Source organism: Chionomys nivalis, chromosome 1 (assembly GCF_950005125.1).
Source record: "Chionomys nivalis chromosome 1, mChiNiv1.1, whole genome shotgun sequence".
In the NCBI taxonomy this organism is placed as follows: domain Eukaryota; kingdom Metazoa; phylum Chordata; class Mammalia; order Rodentia; family Cricetidae; genus Chionomys; species Chionomys nivalis.
This window is the reverse complement of record NC_080086.1, coordinates 147,378,512-147,395,175: the sequence shown is the minus strand read 5'-3', so window position 1 is coordinate 147,395,175 and position 16,664 is coordinate 147,378,512. Positions and strand designations below refer to the sequence as shown.

The 16,664-nt window shown below is 45.7% G+C and overlaps 1 protein-coding gene across 1 annotated transcript; it reads right to left on the bottom strand.

Moving 5' to 3' along the window:
• Nucleotides 1-735: 735 nt before the first annotated feature.
• Nucleotides 736-8,234, bottom strand: LOC130878233 (GTPase IMAP family member 6-like). Its single transcript, XM_057776091.1, has 3 exons — nt 7,988-8,234; nt 4,675-4,759; nt 736-3,251 (listed from the first exon to the last, which is right to left on the bottom strand). Exons 1-3 carry the CDS (start codon nt 8,171-8,173, stop codon nt 2,611-2,613), a joined length of 912 nt encoding a protein of 303 aa, XP_057632074.1. The 5' UTR covers nt 8,174-8,234; the 3' UTR covers nt 736-2,610.
• Nucleotides 8,235-16,664: the final 8,430 nt, after the last annotated feature.

The following is a 16,664-nucleotide window of genomic DNA, read 5'->3' as shown; positions in this document are numbered from 1 at the left end:
CAGAGGGAATCGGGCGCCCCGTGCCTCCTTCCTCTCCTTAACTTCCCATCAGCTGGCCACACTCCCAGGACCTTTCCTGACTCTCATGGATGCTAAACTGCTTCCTTGAAGAGGTCTGAGTCAGCCAGGCAGTGGTGGCACATGCCTTTAATCCCAGCCCCCAGGAGGCAGAGGTAGGCAGAGATCTGTGAGTTCAAGGCCAGCCTGTTCTACACGGTGAGTCTCAAAACATCCAGGACTACATAATGAGACCCTGTCTTGAAAAATGAAAATAAATACATAAAAGAGGTCTGAGCCAATGTCCTGTTTCCTTCTTCTGTTGGCTGCACGTCATCTGTAGGACCATCTCTCCAGGAAGACGTCCCCACACCTATCATGGTGAAGGAGGCTCATGGAAATATGGAAATAGACTTTGCTCTCTCATATCCCCAAAGCTAGATCTAAAACTGGGTGATAGAACCCAAAGAAAAAAGGGGAGGTAACAAGAGTGACCTGAGGGAAGATGGCCTTTTCTGCCCAAGTTCATGCAGATGGACACACCCCCACATCCTGCAGCCTCAGGGGAAGGTTCTCCTAGGCCAAGGCTGACATCTGCAGTTCTTAGCCCAAGTCCACTCATTCTGACCATAGGAAGCACCCATGAGACCTGCTTGTTATGGTTCAAGAGAATCAAGTGCCAGTGTCATTTTTATTATTTGTTATTTATTGATTTAGCCTCTCTCTAGGCTCCTCTTCATATTCTTCCATAGCCCAGGATATATCTTGCCATGCATATCAGAGCCTCTGTGCTTACCAATCAGTTCAAGGTTCTTTCCCAAGTCAGACAAAAATCACAAAGAGGCGAGCGGTACCCACGGAACATGACTTTATTGGAAGCCTATGGTGAAGCCCAGGGAGACAGCACACAGGCAAGGTTTCTGGGTTGGCTCCCTCAGATTTCTGACTCCTTGGAGTCTCTGCCATATCCTCTCTGCCTTCAGATCTGCTGCAAGGTTTGAACTTGCACAGTGGTCTGCTTGCAGACATTTGTTCCAACTGTTCTTAGCTCGCAAAAGACGGAAGAGGCACTAGCTGCCCCCTCATCCCAGGAAGGACATAAATGGTTCAAAATTAGTCACAGTGCACATGTGGTCATTGCAGCAAAGTCTCTCAAAAGCTTGGAAGTACATCTGTGCTTAGAACAAGGTTATAGAGCACAGCCTATGAAAACACCTTACATCAGTGCTTAGAACACGGTTACAGTGCACAGCCTATGAAAACACCTTACATCAGTGCTTAGAACACGGTTACAGAGCACAGCCTATGAAAACACCTTACATCAGTGCTTAGAACACGGTTACAGAGCACAGCCTATGAAAACACATTACATCGTGGAAGAAAACCCTAAGTGATGGTCTGGGCCTCTCTAGTCTGTCTTGTCATTTTCTACCCATTACACAGGGCAGGCCTCTTGTAATCATAATGTCTGTCCCCCTTTGTGGGCAAGGATGAAACTTAAGAAATATATAACCATCTGGTCCATGGCTGTCCCTGGGTTGATTCAACCCTGATGACCTTGGCTAGGCACCTGTGTAACTTCATGAAAGAGTCAGGCAATGGCAAAGAGCTATGTTTGTATCAGAGATTGGACACAGAACATAAAAATGTGATATCAGTGGGGCAGAAAAATTCCCTGTCAGGGCACTGTGCTATGGGCTAAGTGTAAGGAGGACCCATGTGTCAGAAAGAAATGATATAGCTGGTCACAGAATGTAGCTGGGTCCCCTGAACTAAGTCCTCACCCACTGCCACACTTGCAGTCTGACCTAAGGACTGGAAAGTTCTCTTTGGAGACAGAGGGAGCAGATAACAACGGCTGGACACAGGGTACAGCTGCTGATGGAATGTCCTTGTGGTGTTTGAATGAGAATGACCACCATGGGCTCATAGATTTCAGTGCTTGGTCACCAGGGGGTGGCACTGTTTTTAAGGCTAAGGAGGTGTGGCCTTGTAGTCCGTCACTGGCAGCTGGTTTTGAGGTTTCAAAAAGCCCATTCCAAACCCAGAGTTTCCCTCAAACTGCTGTCTGTGGATCTGGAGGTAAACTCCCAGCTACTCCTCCAGCTCTATGTCTGCTGCCTGCTTCCATGCTTCCCGCCATGTTCCCAGCCATGATGATAATGGACTAAGACTCTGAAACTCTAAGTCAGTCCCAATAAATGCTTTCTTTTATAGGAGTTGCCATGGTCATCACAGCAAGAGAACACTAACTAAGACCCTCATGCGTATGGTCATGGTGTCTCTTCACAGCAAGAGAACACTAAGACCCTCCTGCGTGTGGTCATGGTGTCTCTTCACAGCAAGAGAACACTAACTAAGACGCTCCTGCGTGTGGTCACGGTGTCTCTTCACAGCAAGAGAACACTAACTAAGACGCTCCTGCGTGTGGTCACGGTGTCTCTTCACAGCAAGAGAACACTAACTAAGAAACTCCTGCATATGGTCGTCCTGCAGTTGTCAGGATGCCCTCCCTATCAGGAACCTACAGGTCTCTCGGAAGCCATCAGGATCTGGGACAGCCTTTCAGCCAGGACTCCTCGAGGGATTCCTCCTCGGAGCCTTGCTCTGTGGTTAAACTGCTTTGCTGGGAACATTTGGAAGTTTTATGGTGTAACAGTGGCCCTCATTTTCCCACAAGACCAATTCTATTTTCTCCTTAAGGTCCTCCAGTTGGGCCTTCCGCTCATCCCCTTGTGCCCTGTTGTTGAAGCCACAGTGTCGCCTCTCACATGCAACATGCAGATCATCCAGGCTCTTATTGTTGTTTTCTTGAACATATTCCTCCACGGAGCCCCCAGCCAGGTCTTCCTTCCGAGTGAACACCAGGATGGTGTAAGCCAGGATCCCTTCTCCAAAGATCTCCTGGAGGCGCCTGGCAGCTTGCTGGTCTTCTGCCGTGTACCGGCCCACCTGTATCACCAGGAGCACCACATGGGGCCCTGGAGAGGTCAAGACTTCACAGATCTTCTCAGCTGCCACCTCAGGCTGATACTCAGGTGACAAAATGTCCGGGGTGTCGATCACCTCAACCTCCTTTCCATCCCACTCTCTACTCCCTTTCTGGAAGGTCAAGGTCACTGGTCTAGCGCTGATTTTGGACTCAAATACTTGCCTGCCAAGGATGCTGTTTCCTGTTGCACTTTTCCCACTTCCTGTTTTCCCCACCAGAAGGAGCTGCAGTTTCTTTGGGGTGAGCTCTTTCTCCTTCAGACCTAGAAGAATTTGACAAAGCAAACCATCAGAGGGAAATGGGACAGAACCTATCCTCTCTGCTTATCAGAGGCCATGACCCCCACTCATCTGAGAAACAGAGCTCCAGCATGAGGAGCTTGCAAGACAAAGGCCAGCGTCTGACCCTGAGTCTTCCCTAGGCTTACTTTCTCAGCCTGGGTCCTGCAAGGCAGAGGCGAACATTCTACAAAGAGGGACATCAGAGCCCCCAGCTGAGAAGGGAGACTAATATGTCAACTAAACACTGGCTAATCCAGTGCTAAAAATTTTTAAATATGCCTGAGGCTGGGGACTGGGAAGGAAATGCCCTTCTCCCAGCCCTGCAGGTCCTTTGACCCAAACCACATACAGTGACAAATGACAGTTTCCAAGTGTGGTCCCCATGGAAGACACTGATGGGTCTCAGATCACAGAGCGCTAACTCTACCAAACACTGTAAGGTTCTGCCTTCAAACCTCAGCACCCACTGGTTTTGCTTCTGCACGTCTGCACCCTAGGCTGAACTGCCTTCGTCTTGGCTCTCCTGAGCTTCTCCAAAGGGAATAGAAGGAATTTGAGTGGATACACAGAAGTTTCAATTAAGCACGGACATTGGATGTCCATTCCTGCCTGCCGAGCTCAGGTGCAGCTAGGGCCAGAGAGAAACTCTTTTCAGCAGCTGCAGCTCAAACGGAAAAGCTAAATGCACTGTGAGACGCAGAGAGGGGACTTTTCAAGTAATGGCACTAGCTCTGCTTCCCGTAAGAAGCGAAAAAGGCTTAGCCTGTGTTGGTGACTTTCCCATGTGGTAGAATAACTGGGCTGTTTTTCCCTGATGGTCCTGGTCCTTCGAATTCTTAAAGAAAAAAATCATTCATGTTAAGATGCAACGAGTCACAAATCATTTCTTCTAGAAAGAAAACATGGGTAGGTTCCTAGCATCCCCAAATGCGATCTCCTTAGGTTAGATGGCGAAGTTGAATCTATGAGAAGATGGAGCCCAGGCCCTCCTAGTAGCTACTGGTGACACTCTGCTTGCTTGCATGGCACTGTCAACCCATGTGACACATCAGACACAGCTAACCACACACAAGGACTGCTGACGTCCAGAGCTGGGAGCCGTCTTCTTATCACGTCCAGACCAGCATGTCCTTCTCAGGGAGGAGCTTAGATATGAAGGCTCTTTTCCTTGGAACTGGCATTTGTTACCCCTAAGGCCATCCACCTGGCAGGTGTCCCTTTCCTTAGTTTTCCCTGGTGTAAAGAGGATCCCTCTTGCTCTATTTTGGCTACAGTGGGTAAATCTATGCAATGAGGGCCTTCAGCTGTCCCTCCCAGCACTCAGGGTGTGGGCTCGCATCCATCTGCACACCAGTGTTCCCATCCACGCCTCCCCAGTTCTCCTCTGCTAGGAAAGCAGTGTACCTTTTGTCAGCCCTTGATCGGAGTCCAGGGGCGACTGCCTTGTGGGGTCCTTCTGGGGACCGAGTTCAAATTCTTCTTCTTCCATCTACAGAAAACAATAATACATTTAAATACATGTAAATAACATTTGTGTGTGGTGTGTGCGTGCGCTCCTGAACACTTGCATGCACAGGTGGTTATGTGCCGTGTGCACATGGAGAGGTTAGAGAACAACGCTCTCCTCCCCCGTGGGTTCCAGGAATCAAACTCAGGAGTTAAGTTCTCATGGCAAGCCCTGCTATCCATTGAGCCATGTCTCCAGCCTATAAACTTTAACTGATTGTGTTTGAAGGGATGCTTGTCTTTTCCTCGTGAGAGGAAAGTTATTTCACACGTGTGGGGGTGTGAGTGGTTGTGTGGGGGTGTATGTGTGCTTGATAAGGAGTGGGAAAGAGGAGTATGGGGCACTTTCTGGGGGCTTTAGGAACCCTACCCCCCAAAGGTGTGTCCTCCACCATGAGTTTAAGAGATTATTTGTCATAGAGAAAGGAGCCACTGAATTGGTTTGGGCAGACAGTGTCCAGAGCTGTGTACTGAGGGCCCGGGGTGGGGAAATGGGATCAGGAGGAGAAGAATGGTAAAGAAAGAGGGAGAAAGAGGTACCATGGTCTTGATTTTGTGTCTCAGACCATGTAAGATCTACATGGGCAGGGTCAGGAAGTTCTGGGGAGGGTGCAACTCTGGGTCTTGAGTCCAGAAAGAACCATCTAGGATTTAGCACTGAGAACTGACATGGCTGAGAGCTGGTGGCTGTGTTCAGTAGTGGCAAGGAAGGTGGCAGCCATGGGGACCTTCACAGTGCAAGACAGAGCCCTGGGGTGAACTGGGAGCCTCAGTGTGCAACGGAGACACCATTATTGGCCAGGATGCTCAGTATCCTTTCAGGGTGAATTTTCGGGCTAAATCTAAAGAGACCTGCTCCTGCCATGTCACAGTTTAGTAACAGTTACCGATCACCTTTAGCTCTCTGCACATTAGAGCTGGGGCATCCCAACCAGGAGCTGCCAACACCACTCTGAGGCTTCCTTGCTTCCTGGCCAGTACCATCTCTGCCTCAAGAGCCTGCAGTGCTGTTATTAGATTGATTATTAGATTCCCAACAGGGTTGGGAAGAAAGCTGCATGATCCATGACTTTCTCAGAACCCTCACAGCCAGACTAGACAATCTGGATGAAGGCTCTGGGGTGGGGAGCCCCAGTGCGGACCTGAACTTGCTGTCACCGCACTGTTGGGTGCTCTGCTCTACTCAACCAGCAGATTGCCCCGTCTCCTCGGAATCCCGGGAAAAGCCCGTGAGAGCCACTGAAGACACAACTTTGCGATGTGCATGGGTTAATACGTGGATGCAGGTACTTGAAGAAAGTCTGGCGGCTCGCAAGGAGCAAGCCAGGTCGACAGCCTCATTCAGCTCTGGTCAGCTCCTCCTGGCTTGAGCAGCGTTCCCACTGCCTTGGCTGCCTCTGTGTCCCCTGCTCTGTGACCCAGAGGTCTACAAGCTACAGACCCATCAATCTTTGCAGTGTGTCTTCACTGATCCTCATTGGTTCTTTCCCAACAGATGAAACTGGAGGGTGCAGAGCCCAGGAACCACCCAGGGCGACAGTTATGTACCCAGTCCTGTGCCCATGGCACTGTCGAAGGAAGGAGGCCGCGTCCTCCGAGTGCCACACACATGCAGGGTACACTTCGAATTTTTATCTCCAGCCCAGATGAGAGAGACATTATCACCCTGGTTACATTGCTCAGAAAGAGAGTGAAATTTAAAAAATGCCCCAGGGACCCTTGCGCACTGGGGGTGGCAGACATGGCTCAGAGGTAGAGCACTTGAAGGGAGTGTGCAAGACCCTGGCTTCAGGTCCCCAGCACTGAGAGACAAACAAGCATAAAGCATAAAGGCCACCACAGAGCACAAAGTTCTCCTGGCTCCGTGCTACAGCTCTTTCTGTCACTCCACTTACATATGTATAAATGTGTACACACACACACACACACACAGGTTCGTAAACACACAAACATGTAACACATATGACATAGAAATACATGTGTCATACAAAACAAGCTCCATGATTTTCTTTGGGCTTACCCCCTTATTTTTCTTTTACTGAAAGTAGATTTTTTTCTTCATACAAAATATTATGATTATGGTTTCCCCTCCCCCAAGCCCCTGAGATCATCCTCACCTCTCCTTCAGTCAGAATCCACACCCTTTCTGTTTCCCCTTAGAAAACAAATAAAGAATAATAATAAAACAAAAAAGATAAAACAAAAACAAACAAACCAGAATAGGACAAAACAAGCGAACAAACTAACAGGTGAAGAAGAGCTAAAGAAAACATAGGAGAAACACATATAGATGTAGACACACACGGTAACACAGAATCCCATAAAAACTCAAAACCGGAAGTCGTCAATGCTCTGACAAAACGTTATGAGGAAGAACCTCCAACCAAAGATGCTGAGTTCATTTCGTGTTAGCTATCTATTGCTGGGCATGGGCTCAAAACCAAAAATCAGTTCTGTGGGCTTTATGAATCATTTCATTTTGTTTTGGCCTTTTCTTTTTGTCTTACTGGCTTTTTAATTTGGTTATTTTGATTTTCAGGTTTTTTAATTTTTATTTTATATTTTAAGAGAGAGAGAGAATAAAGTTTGATTGGTAAATGATGGGATAAGGAGAAGGGGAAAATGATCAAAATATATTCTATGGAAAAAATTTAAGTAAAAAATATAAACAAGATATCCACCATACACTCACCATGCCTACTTGTAAACACACATGAAAATATACTTGTAGCACACATTTATGCAGTTGAAAACACATACACATATACACACAAATAACACACACACATATAAACACATATACAAATCCAAACATGACACATACAATCCATAAAAATACAGTGTACCCCATTCATACACATACATGTAAACACGCATGCAAATGAACAGAAATGTACATACATAGCCACTCACACATGCCTATGGTACACAAATATACATACAACATGTACAGAAACATAAGCTTTATGCACATATATAATACAATCACTATATACAACATGCATACACCACACAGGCATGTAAACACACATATACACAAACACAAATGTTTTTAAACAGTGCATATCCTCAAACAAACACACACTTACAAGACGTACATATACACAAATGACATATTCACACATGTGAAAACATACAAATCCAAACAAGACATACACCACATACACACATGTAAACATACACACACACACACACACACAGTGGGACTTACATCAGGGCTGGCTGATAGGCAAGAATGGCTGTTTCCTGTCTCCTGTGGCATTGCAAGCTCATGGAATTTCTGGCTCTCCTTGTGGGGCCGAGATGAGGATCTTTTGAAGATGGAACAGAACGGCCAGGAAAAGGTTTCGGCAGTATAGGAGCCAATGAACTGTGCTCCCCTGTAAAGCCGATCCATCTTTCAAGCCATGTTTCATCAGCTCAGTATGCTCTGAGCTCAAGAACGGCCCTTCAAAGAGGAGCTCAGGAAGAGAAACAGGAAGTGATCAGAAACACAAGCCAGACTCTTCCGCTGACAGGCTAGAAAAGGATTTTAAAGGAACGTAGTGTCGTGCGTGGTGGTTAATTTCATCCTGATCCAGGTAACACAGTTTGGAGAATCAGGAAGCTGCAGATCTCCGGAAAGCTGGTGTCAGGGACAGGACCCCTGATCCACCTTTGGACGTGATCCACCATTTGGAGCTTAGCTCACTTTCCAGAGTGACCCTATAGTTTCAGAGCTGGACAAGTAGCCACCGTCCCGCCCCTCCCCTAGTCCTTCTTCTAAATATCTTTTCTTGGAACTGTTAAGTTTAAACCTGGGAAAAATGACTGAGGTTCCTATGTAACTATCAAAGTGGACCTGGCCTCCACTCCCAGCATCCTTCAGTCCCGCGCTGTTACAGGGTATGGCTGGCACACCCCACCCTCTACCCTGAACTCTCCAGCCCAGGGGCGGGGCTGCCCTTCCCCAGAGGCTTTTCCCTATAGAATCCAGATGTTTCAGCTGCCCTTCCCCAGAGGCTCTTCCTATAGAATCCAGATGTTTTGACTGCCCTCCCTAGGGACTCTTCCCTATAGAATCCAGATGTTTTGGTGCCCTTTCCCTTTTGTTCCTTTGACTCCTGGCTGCTGCACCTGGTTAGCTCTCTCCCCTCTCCTTCCCCTCCCCCTCTCCTCACATGGCCCAGCTCAACCTGCTCATGTCCACTCTAGACTCTCCCAGATGTCCCTGTCGCTGACTCTGGCTATGGTCTCCCACATGTCCATAATAAACTCCTCTCCACCGCACCTGGAGCAGTCGTGTCCTTTCCTTTGCTCTATTTCTTTCTTACACTCATCAGCAAGCTCCAAGCACTCATTCTTCCTAAGATCTCCATGTGTAGGGGTCTTTTAAATTTACCAGTCAGGTCCCAAGTTTTTGATCACTAACACATTATTATAAACAATATAATTATTATTATAAAAACATAAGTAATCAACTTTTACTAGTTTGTGGAGACAGGCTCTCACTATATGAAGCATGCCAGCCTAGATCTCAGAGAGCTGCCTGCCTTTGTCTCCCAAATGCTGGAATCCACTGATTTAAAAGAAAAAAAATGTTTTCTGTTTTTTAATTATGTGTATGTGCATGTGCATGTGTCTGTGGTGTGTGTTCTCGCATGCTCACACACACACACACACACACACACACACACGAGTCTACACATACGAATACAGGTGCCTGTGGAGGCAGAGGTGTTGGATCTCCTGGAGCTGAAGTTACAAACTGGTGTGAGCTGCAAGATTTGGGGCAAGCAGTATACATTTTTTCTTTTTGTTTTTTGGTTTTGCTTTTGTTTTCATTTTTGAGAGAGGGTTTCTCTGTGCAGTCCTGGCTATCTTGGAACTCACTCTATAGACCAGGCTGGCCATGAATCAGAGACCCACCTGCCTCTGCCTCCCGAGTCATAGGATTAAAGGTGTGCACACCACTGCCCAGCAGAGCATACTCTCTTAGCTGCTGAGTCATCTCTCTAGCTCTCACTGAGTGCTGGGGGGCAACTTTATTATAAAAGTAAAAGAAAAGAGAGCGACATAAAACCAGGGAGTTACTGACCTTGTATTTGAGAAACTGAGGCAGTGACAGGTGCAGTCTTGGGGGCTTTCATGGTGCTTGTAGGTGTTCTGGTTCGAATCTTACCCTTCGTGCACGTCATTCTTGAAGACAGTTGCTCACGAATATAGGGGGTGCATTTCTATCAACTAAAAATGGAGGTGCAAATAGACCGAAGCATTTCCCCAAAATCTGTTCAGTGTGTCAGTGCATATGACATTTCCCTGAGCCTGAGCTTTGCATGGTATTTTAAAGCTTTTATGCACAAAGGGTTTTTTTTTTTTTTTTAATGTGCTATGAGATTTTTGGTGGTGATTTTGATAAGTCTCTCTATTGCTCACCATCCCTAGGGTGGGGCCAGCTACAGTACGAGATAGATTAATGATGGACAAAGACAATCAGATGAGGGGCTGGAGAGATGGATCAGTGGTTAAAGAACACTGACTGCTCTTCCAGAGGACCCGGGTTCAATTCCCAACTCCCACATGGCAGCTCACAACTGTTTGTAACTCTAGGATCTGACATCCTCACACAGACATACATGCAGGCAAAACACTAAAGCAAATAAAATAAAAGATAAGTTATGAAAAGAAAAATGTTTAAAAAAAGAAAATCAGATATTGTGTGTGTGTATGTATACATATGAGCATGCGTTGCTACAGCAATACATGTGTGGAGATCAGAGGATGGCTTTGCAGCAGCCGTATAGGTTCCAGGAACTGAACTTAGGTTGCAAGGCATTTGATTTCCAGCTTCACTATTTTATAATCACAGCACAGCCCTTGGTGCATGGGGGATCTGGCAGCATGCATTTCTGCATACGATGCCATTCACACTGTGACACCTCATGCAAAGCCCCCGCAAAATCAGCAGCCACCTTTCCATATCCTCTATGAAAAGGCAAGCTGTCAGTTCATCTGTCATCAACCTTCCTTCATCTGGAAGTTGGGGGGACTGAGGGAGGTTTTGTTTTCTTCTGAGATCTCCACAGACACCAGAACATGTGCGTACCCACATACACACACACAGGAAAAAATAAACGTGAAAAAAATTGAGAACAACACAAAAGCCCTATAACCACAGAAGGTTCAGTGGGAGCTTGTGGGATCCTAGCGACCCGAGTTCAGTCCTTGGAAGGCACGGACAGGCGGAAGGACAGAGTCACCTGCACAGATCACCTCTGACTGTCGCATGGGTGTCGTGTCCAATGCAGGTGTATGTCCTCTGCCTCAGACATAAGTAAATAGATGTAAAAGAACGTGTTTAAATCAAGAATCGAGGCATGCTGAGAAGGAAAAAAAGTGAAGGGATTCTATACTTTTCCTATGAAAATTAATTGACAGAAAACTACAGAGCAAGATTTGAACCCCTGCACATCCCAGCCGTTGATGGAGCATTAAGTCACGCCAATAGCAAGTGCTGTGAGCAGAGAAAGGGGTGGGACCAAGGCGTGGATGCACCTTTAACTATGAAATAAGAACACACGCCCACCTTTACATGACATCAGATGCTGTCCTTGGCATGGAAGGTCACAACAGTGTGGCTAACTGCTATTCTGGAAGGTCACAACAGTGTGGCTAACTGCAATGTCTCATGTTTCTGTCACCATGAGCACATGGAATGTCTGGTGGTGCCAATTTGAGCCTCTGTGCTTGGAAGCTGCACACCGTTTATCTGAAGCCATACACGCATGTAGTGTGAGGGCATGCATGCAGTTATTTTGTGACATAATGTTGTCCTTTACAAAGTTCATGTTTGGGAACCACACAACTGTGTTACTAAAAAATTCCCTCCACACACAGATGTCCGGCTTTGGAGATGTCATACTCAGCGGGTAAGATCACTGGCTACTCTTATGCAGGACCTGGGTTCAGTTCCCAGCACCCACATGGCAGCTCACATCTGTACCTCCAGTTCGAGGGGATCTGTGCCCTCTTCTGACCTCTGCAGGCACCAGGCATGCGCATGGAGCATATACACACTTGCAGGAAGACACACATGCACAGTAAATAAGCAAATAAATAATCCTCACACGTTGAGTTCAGAGTTTTGTCTTGGGCCGCACATACAGCTCGTGTGGGCCCTGTGTTAGACACCCCCGTGTCAGTCTCCCGGGGTTATAGTTGAATTTATTCAGCAAGTGCCTCAGCTTGGCCAGTTCCCAGGACGCTCATGCGGCTCTCTGTCTTCCCTTCCATCACCTATGTAAATATTGCTGCTCTTTCCGCAAACAAAATGAGGCATCTCCTTTCAGTTCTGACAGTTACTGTTCTCTGCAAGACTGCTTTGAGTTGCTCAGATCTATGGCAGATCAGGCCAGAGATAAATTTGTTTCTGTAGCATAATTGTGCCCCACCCAGCACACGCAGCATATAAATGTGGTATTCTGACGCCGCGCTCTCCAGCCTTCACTCCCCAGTCTCGCACTCTTGATGGCTTCATTCTTTCTGGAGGGAGTTTCCTTGGGTTTTGGTTTAGAATGGACATTTGGGAACCCCAGGGACTGAAGTCAGGTGCTTTTATTCCGAAGTTTGTATTTTACCAGGAACTGAGGAACTAGCACTACTGAGCAGAGAATACTTTAGTCTCCCTATTGAATCTCTGGACTCAGTCACAACTAAGAGGAAATGTAGGCCAGGGATTTAGCTGACACCTTCAGAGATCACCCAAAAGACCAACCTCACAGTTCTCATCTCAACATAAATTCCTTCTGTTTCTCACTCTCTTTTCCTCCCTCCTCCCCCCCCCCCCCTCTCTTCCCTCCATCCGGAGTCAAGGTTTCTTCACGTGGCCCAAGCTGGCCTTGAACTTGTCATCTTCCTGCCCTGGCCTCTTGGGTGCTGGGACTGCAGACATGAACCACTGTGCCCAGGGTTATGCTGGTCTTTCTGTGGGTGTCTAACTACTGTGTGTTAACCTCCACTTCCTGAAAACTAAAGACTCTTTGTTCAGTTCTCTTAAACACAACATGTCTGCGCAGAAGGTAGTTCAGTCTTTCTCTTTATCTTGTCCTATGAACACAGCTGTGTTTCTGAGCCTAGACACCTGTTTGCTAACTAACAGCTGGAAGACAAAAGGAGCAGATGGTTGTCAATAACAGTGACGGTGTTGAACATTCCATCCAGCTCTGGGGTTTTCGGAGAAAAAGTCACATTTACATATAAACGGCTCTTAAGAAAGCATTGTGGTTTATCGGAAGAGTGGTGACTGTAAGCACAGCCCCCATTCAGTAGCCTTTGCTGTACATCCGGCCGTCTTTAAGGACTGCATTTGGGTTAACTCACTTCTCCTCAGCCATCCGTTGAGGAGGAAACTGTTCTGTTCTCAGCCTAGCAGGTGAAGACACAGGCACAGAGGCTGAGCTTTCTATAAACTACCTCGGGGCTGCTCTGACTGAGAAAAGGCAGAAATAACTAAGGAGGAAGTAGTTATTTTTGTCTGAATGTAATGTTAGTACCCAGGGCGGACTGCCGTTCAGGTAACCACAGCAGGCCCTGCTAACAGATGCGGCCTTGTCCAGGAATGTCCAGTTAACCGCCTTTCTCACCTGGGGAGGGGAGTCTGCATCAAAGGGGCGCAGGTTCTGCCCTCCACCCCTTCTCTGCCTGGGACTCAGTCAGACCGTAGGGTCCTGCTGTGAAACAGCCGCTCATGCTCAGAAAGCTCTAAGAGATTCCACTTCTTTCTCACAGACCCTGAGTCCCTCTCTCTAGTGTCCCTGCAGCCATGCTGTTGTCTGTCTGTCCGTTTGTCTGTCTGTGTCAAAATGACTCTTCCAGTAAACTCTTTAGCACCCAACAACCTATCTTACCATCCATATTGGACTTGAAACCAAGACCTTTCAAGGTTGTTTCGTGGCTTCAGAGGGTTTGGGATGGGATTCTCAGAGACACAGGACGTGGAGGCTTCTCTGATGGGAAGCGGACTTACTTGTGCTGACTCATTCTCAGCGGATTCATGGCTGAAGGCCGAGCCCTGAGTGCAAGGTTTTGCCTTGTATACATTTTTAACCCTTTTCCCATTATAAAGTAATATGCATTCTCACTGGGCACTTATGGCAGAAGCTGATAAGATGGTGATGTGCTAGCATCGCCATGGTCCTGTAGCACCCAGGCTACTGCTCTTAGGTGAGCTTGCTTCTTTTTGTTCTAAAGTTTTCAAATGTTCTGTTAATTCACTACTGTGGGATTTTTCCAGCTTCTTTATGTAGGCGTTTAGTGTTATGAACTTTCCTCTTAACACTGCTTTCATTGTGTCCGATAAATTTGGGTATGTTGTGTGGTCATTTTCATTGAATTTGAGGAAGTCTTTAATTTCTTCCTTTATTTCTTTCTTGACCCATTGATGATTCAGGTGAGCATTGTTTAATTTCCATGTGTTTGTGGGTTTTCTGGAATTGATATTCTGTTGACTTCTAGTTTTAAACCATGGTGATCTGATAAGGTACATTGGGTTATTCCAATTTTTTTTGTATTTGTTGAGGTTTGTTTTGTTACTGAGTAGGTGGTCAATTTTTTAGAAAGTTCCATGAGGTGCTGAGAAGAAGGTATATTCTTTTATGTTTGGATGGAATATTCTATAGATGTCTGCTAAGTCCATTGGAGTCATAACATCTGTTAGTTCTCTTCTCTGTTCATTTTTTTGTCTGACTGACCTGTCCAGTGGTGAAAGGGGAGTGTTGAAGTCTCCCACTATTAGTGTGTGTAGTTTAATATATGATTTAAGCTTTAGAAGTGTTTCTTTTACATATGAGGGTGCCCTCATATTTGGGGCATAGATGTTCAGTATTGAAATTTCCTCTTGATGAATTTTTCCTGTGATGAATATGAAATGACCTTCTTTGTCTCTTTTGACTTATTTTAGCTTGAAGTCTATTTTGTTTATTATTAATATTTTGTAGATATTAGGATAGCTACACCAGTTTGTTTCTTAGGTCTATTTGATTGGTATATTTTTTTCCCAATCCTTTACTCAGAGACGATGTCTGTCTTTGAGGTTTGATGTGTTTCTTATATGCAGAAGAAGGATGGATTCTGTGTTTGTATCCAGTCTGTTAGCCTGTGCCTTTTTATAGGTGAGTTGAATCCATTTACATTAAGGGATATTAATGGCCAGTGATTGCCATCTCCTGTAAATTTAGTTTTCATTGTTGGTGATGTTAATTTGTGTGCTTTTTGGGGATTTGCTGCTGTGAGACCATCAATTGTCTGTGTTTTTATTGGAGTAGCCAACTTCCTTTTGTTGGAGTTTTTCTTCTAATACTTTGTGTAGGGCTGGGTTTATGGCTAGGTATTGGTGAAATCTAGTTTTGTCATGAAATATCTTGTTTTGTCCTTCTATGGTGATTGAAAGTTTTGCTGGGTTTAGTAGTCTGGGCTGGCATCCATGGTCTCTTAATGTCTGCATAACACTTGACCACAACCTTCTGGCTTTCATTGTCTCCAATGAGAAGTCAGGTGTAATTCTGATAGTTCTACCTTTATATGTTACTTGGCCTTTTTCCTTTGCAGCTCTTAATAGTCTTTCTTTACTCTGTATGTTTAGTGTTTTGATTATCATGTGGCAAGAGAACTTTTTTTTGATCCAGTCTATTTGGTGTTCTGTAAGCTTCTTGTATCTTCATAGGCATATCTTTCTATGATTTTGTTAAATATATTTTCTGTGCTTTTGAGTCGAACTTCTCTTTCTTCTATGCCTATTATTCTTAGATTTGGCCTTTTCATGGTGTCCCATATTTCCTGGATATTTTGGGTTAAGCTTTTGTTAGATTTCCTTTAATTGATGAGTCTATTTCCTCTATTGTATTTTCAGTGCTTGAGATTCTCTCTTTCATCTCTTGTATTCTGCTGTTGATGCTTGCGTTTGTAGTTCCTGATCATTTTCTCATGATTTCTGTTTCTATAATTCTCTTGTCTTGTGTTTTCTTTATTGTCTCTATTTTAGTTTTCAAGTCTTGAATAGTTTCTTTCATATGTTTGATTTCCTTTTCTTGGTTTTTTTGAGGGATTTGCTGATGTCTTCCATTTTTTTGGTTTGTCTTTTCCTCCATTTCTTCAAGGGAATTTCTCATTTCCTCTTTAAGAGTTTCAAACATTCTCTTGAAGTTATTTTTTAGGTCATTTTCTTCTGCTTCATCTATATTTGGTTGTTCAGGTCTTGCTATGGTAGGGTCTTTAGGTTTTACTGGTGTTTTGTTACTCTTTGTGGTGTTGCGTATGCTCTTACCTTTTCTACTCATCTTTTCCTCTAATAGTTGGGGCTGTCTGAGATTCTGTTGAATAACCTTCTAGGTGTCAGGGAATCCAAAGCTCAGATGGTTGTTCCTTGTGGTACAGTCAGTGTCACAGTTCTAGTTACCCTGTTGGTTACTCTGTTCCTGGAGATAGCTCAGTGCTCCTGTGCTTTGGTCTGCTGCCTTGGAGTTTGCTGTCTCAGGACTACTTTGGTCTAGGTTACCAGCTTTGATCCATTTTTGTAAATCCTGGTCTGGGACCCCTCCTGCAGAATTCCCTGGTTTGAAGTTGGTTCTGCAAAGTTTTCTGTCTCCAGTCTACTGCCTCAGACTTCCCAAGCTCAGGTGCACCCAGAACCGCAGAGGACCTGGCTCAGGCTTACTCCCTCAGAGGTCCCAGACTCATGCTAGGACCCGCAGAGGTTCCAGGTTCCTGCCTATTCCTTTTGTTGTCCCAGACCAATGCCCAGACCCACAGAGGTCCTGGCTCAGGCATACTCCCTCTGAGGACCCAGACTCACGCCTGGCTCCGCAGAGCTCTCTGGCTCCTGCCTACTACCTCGGAGGTCCCAGATTTGCACC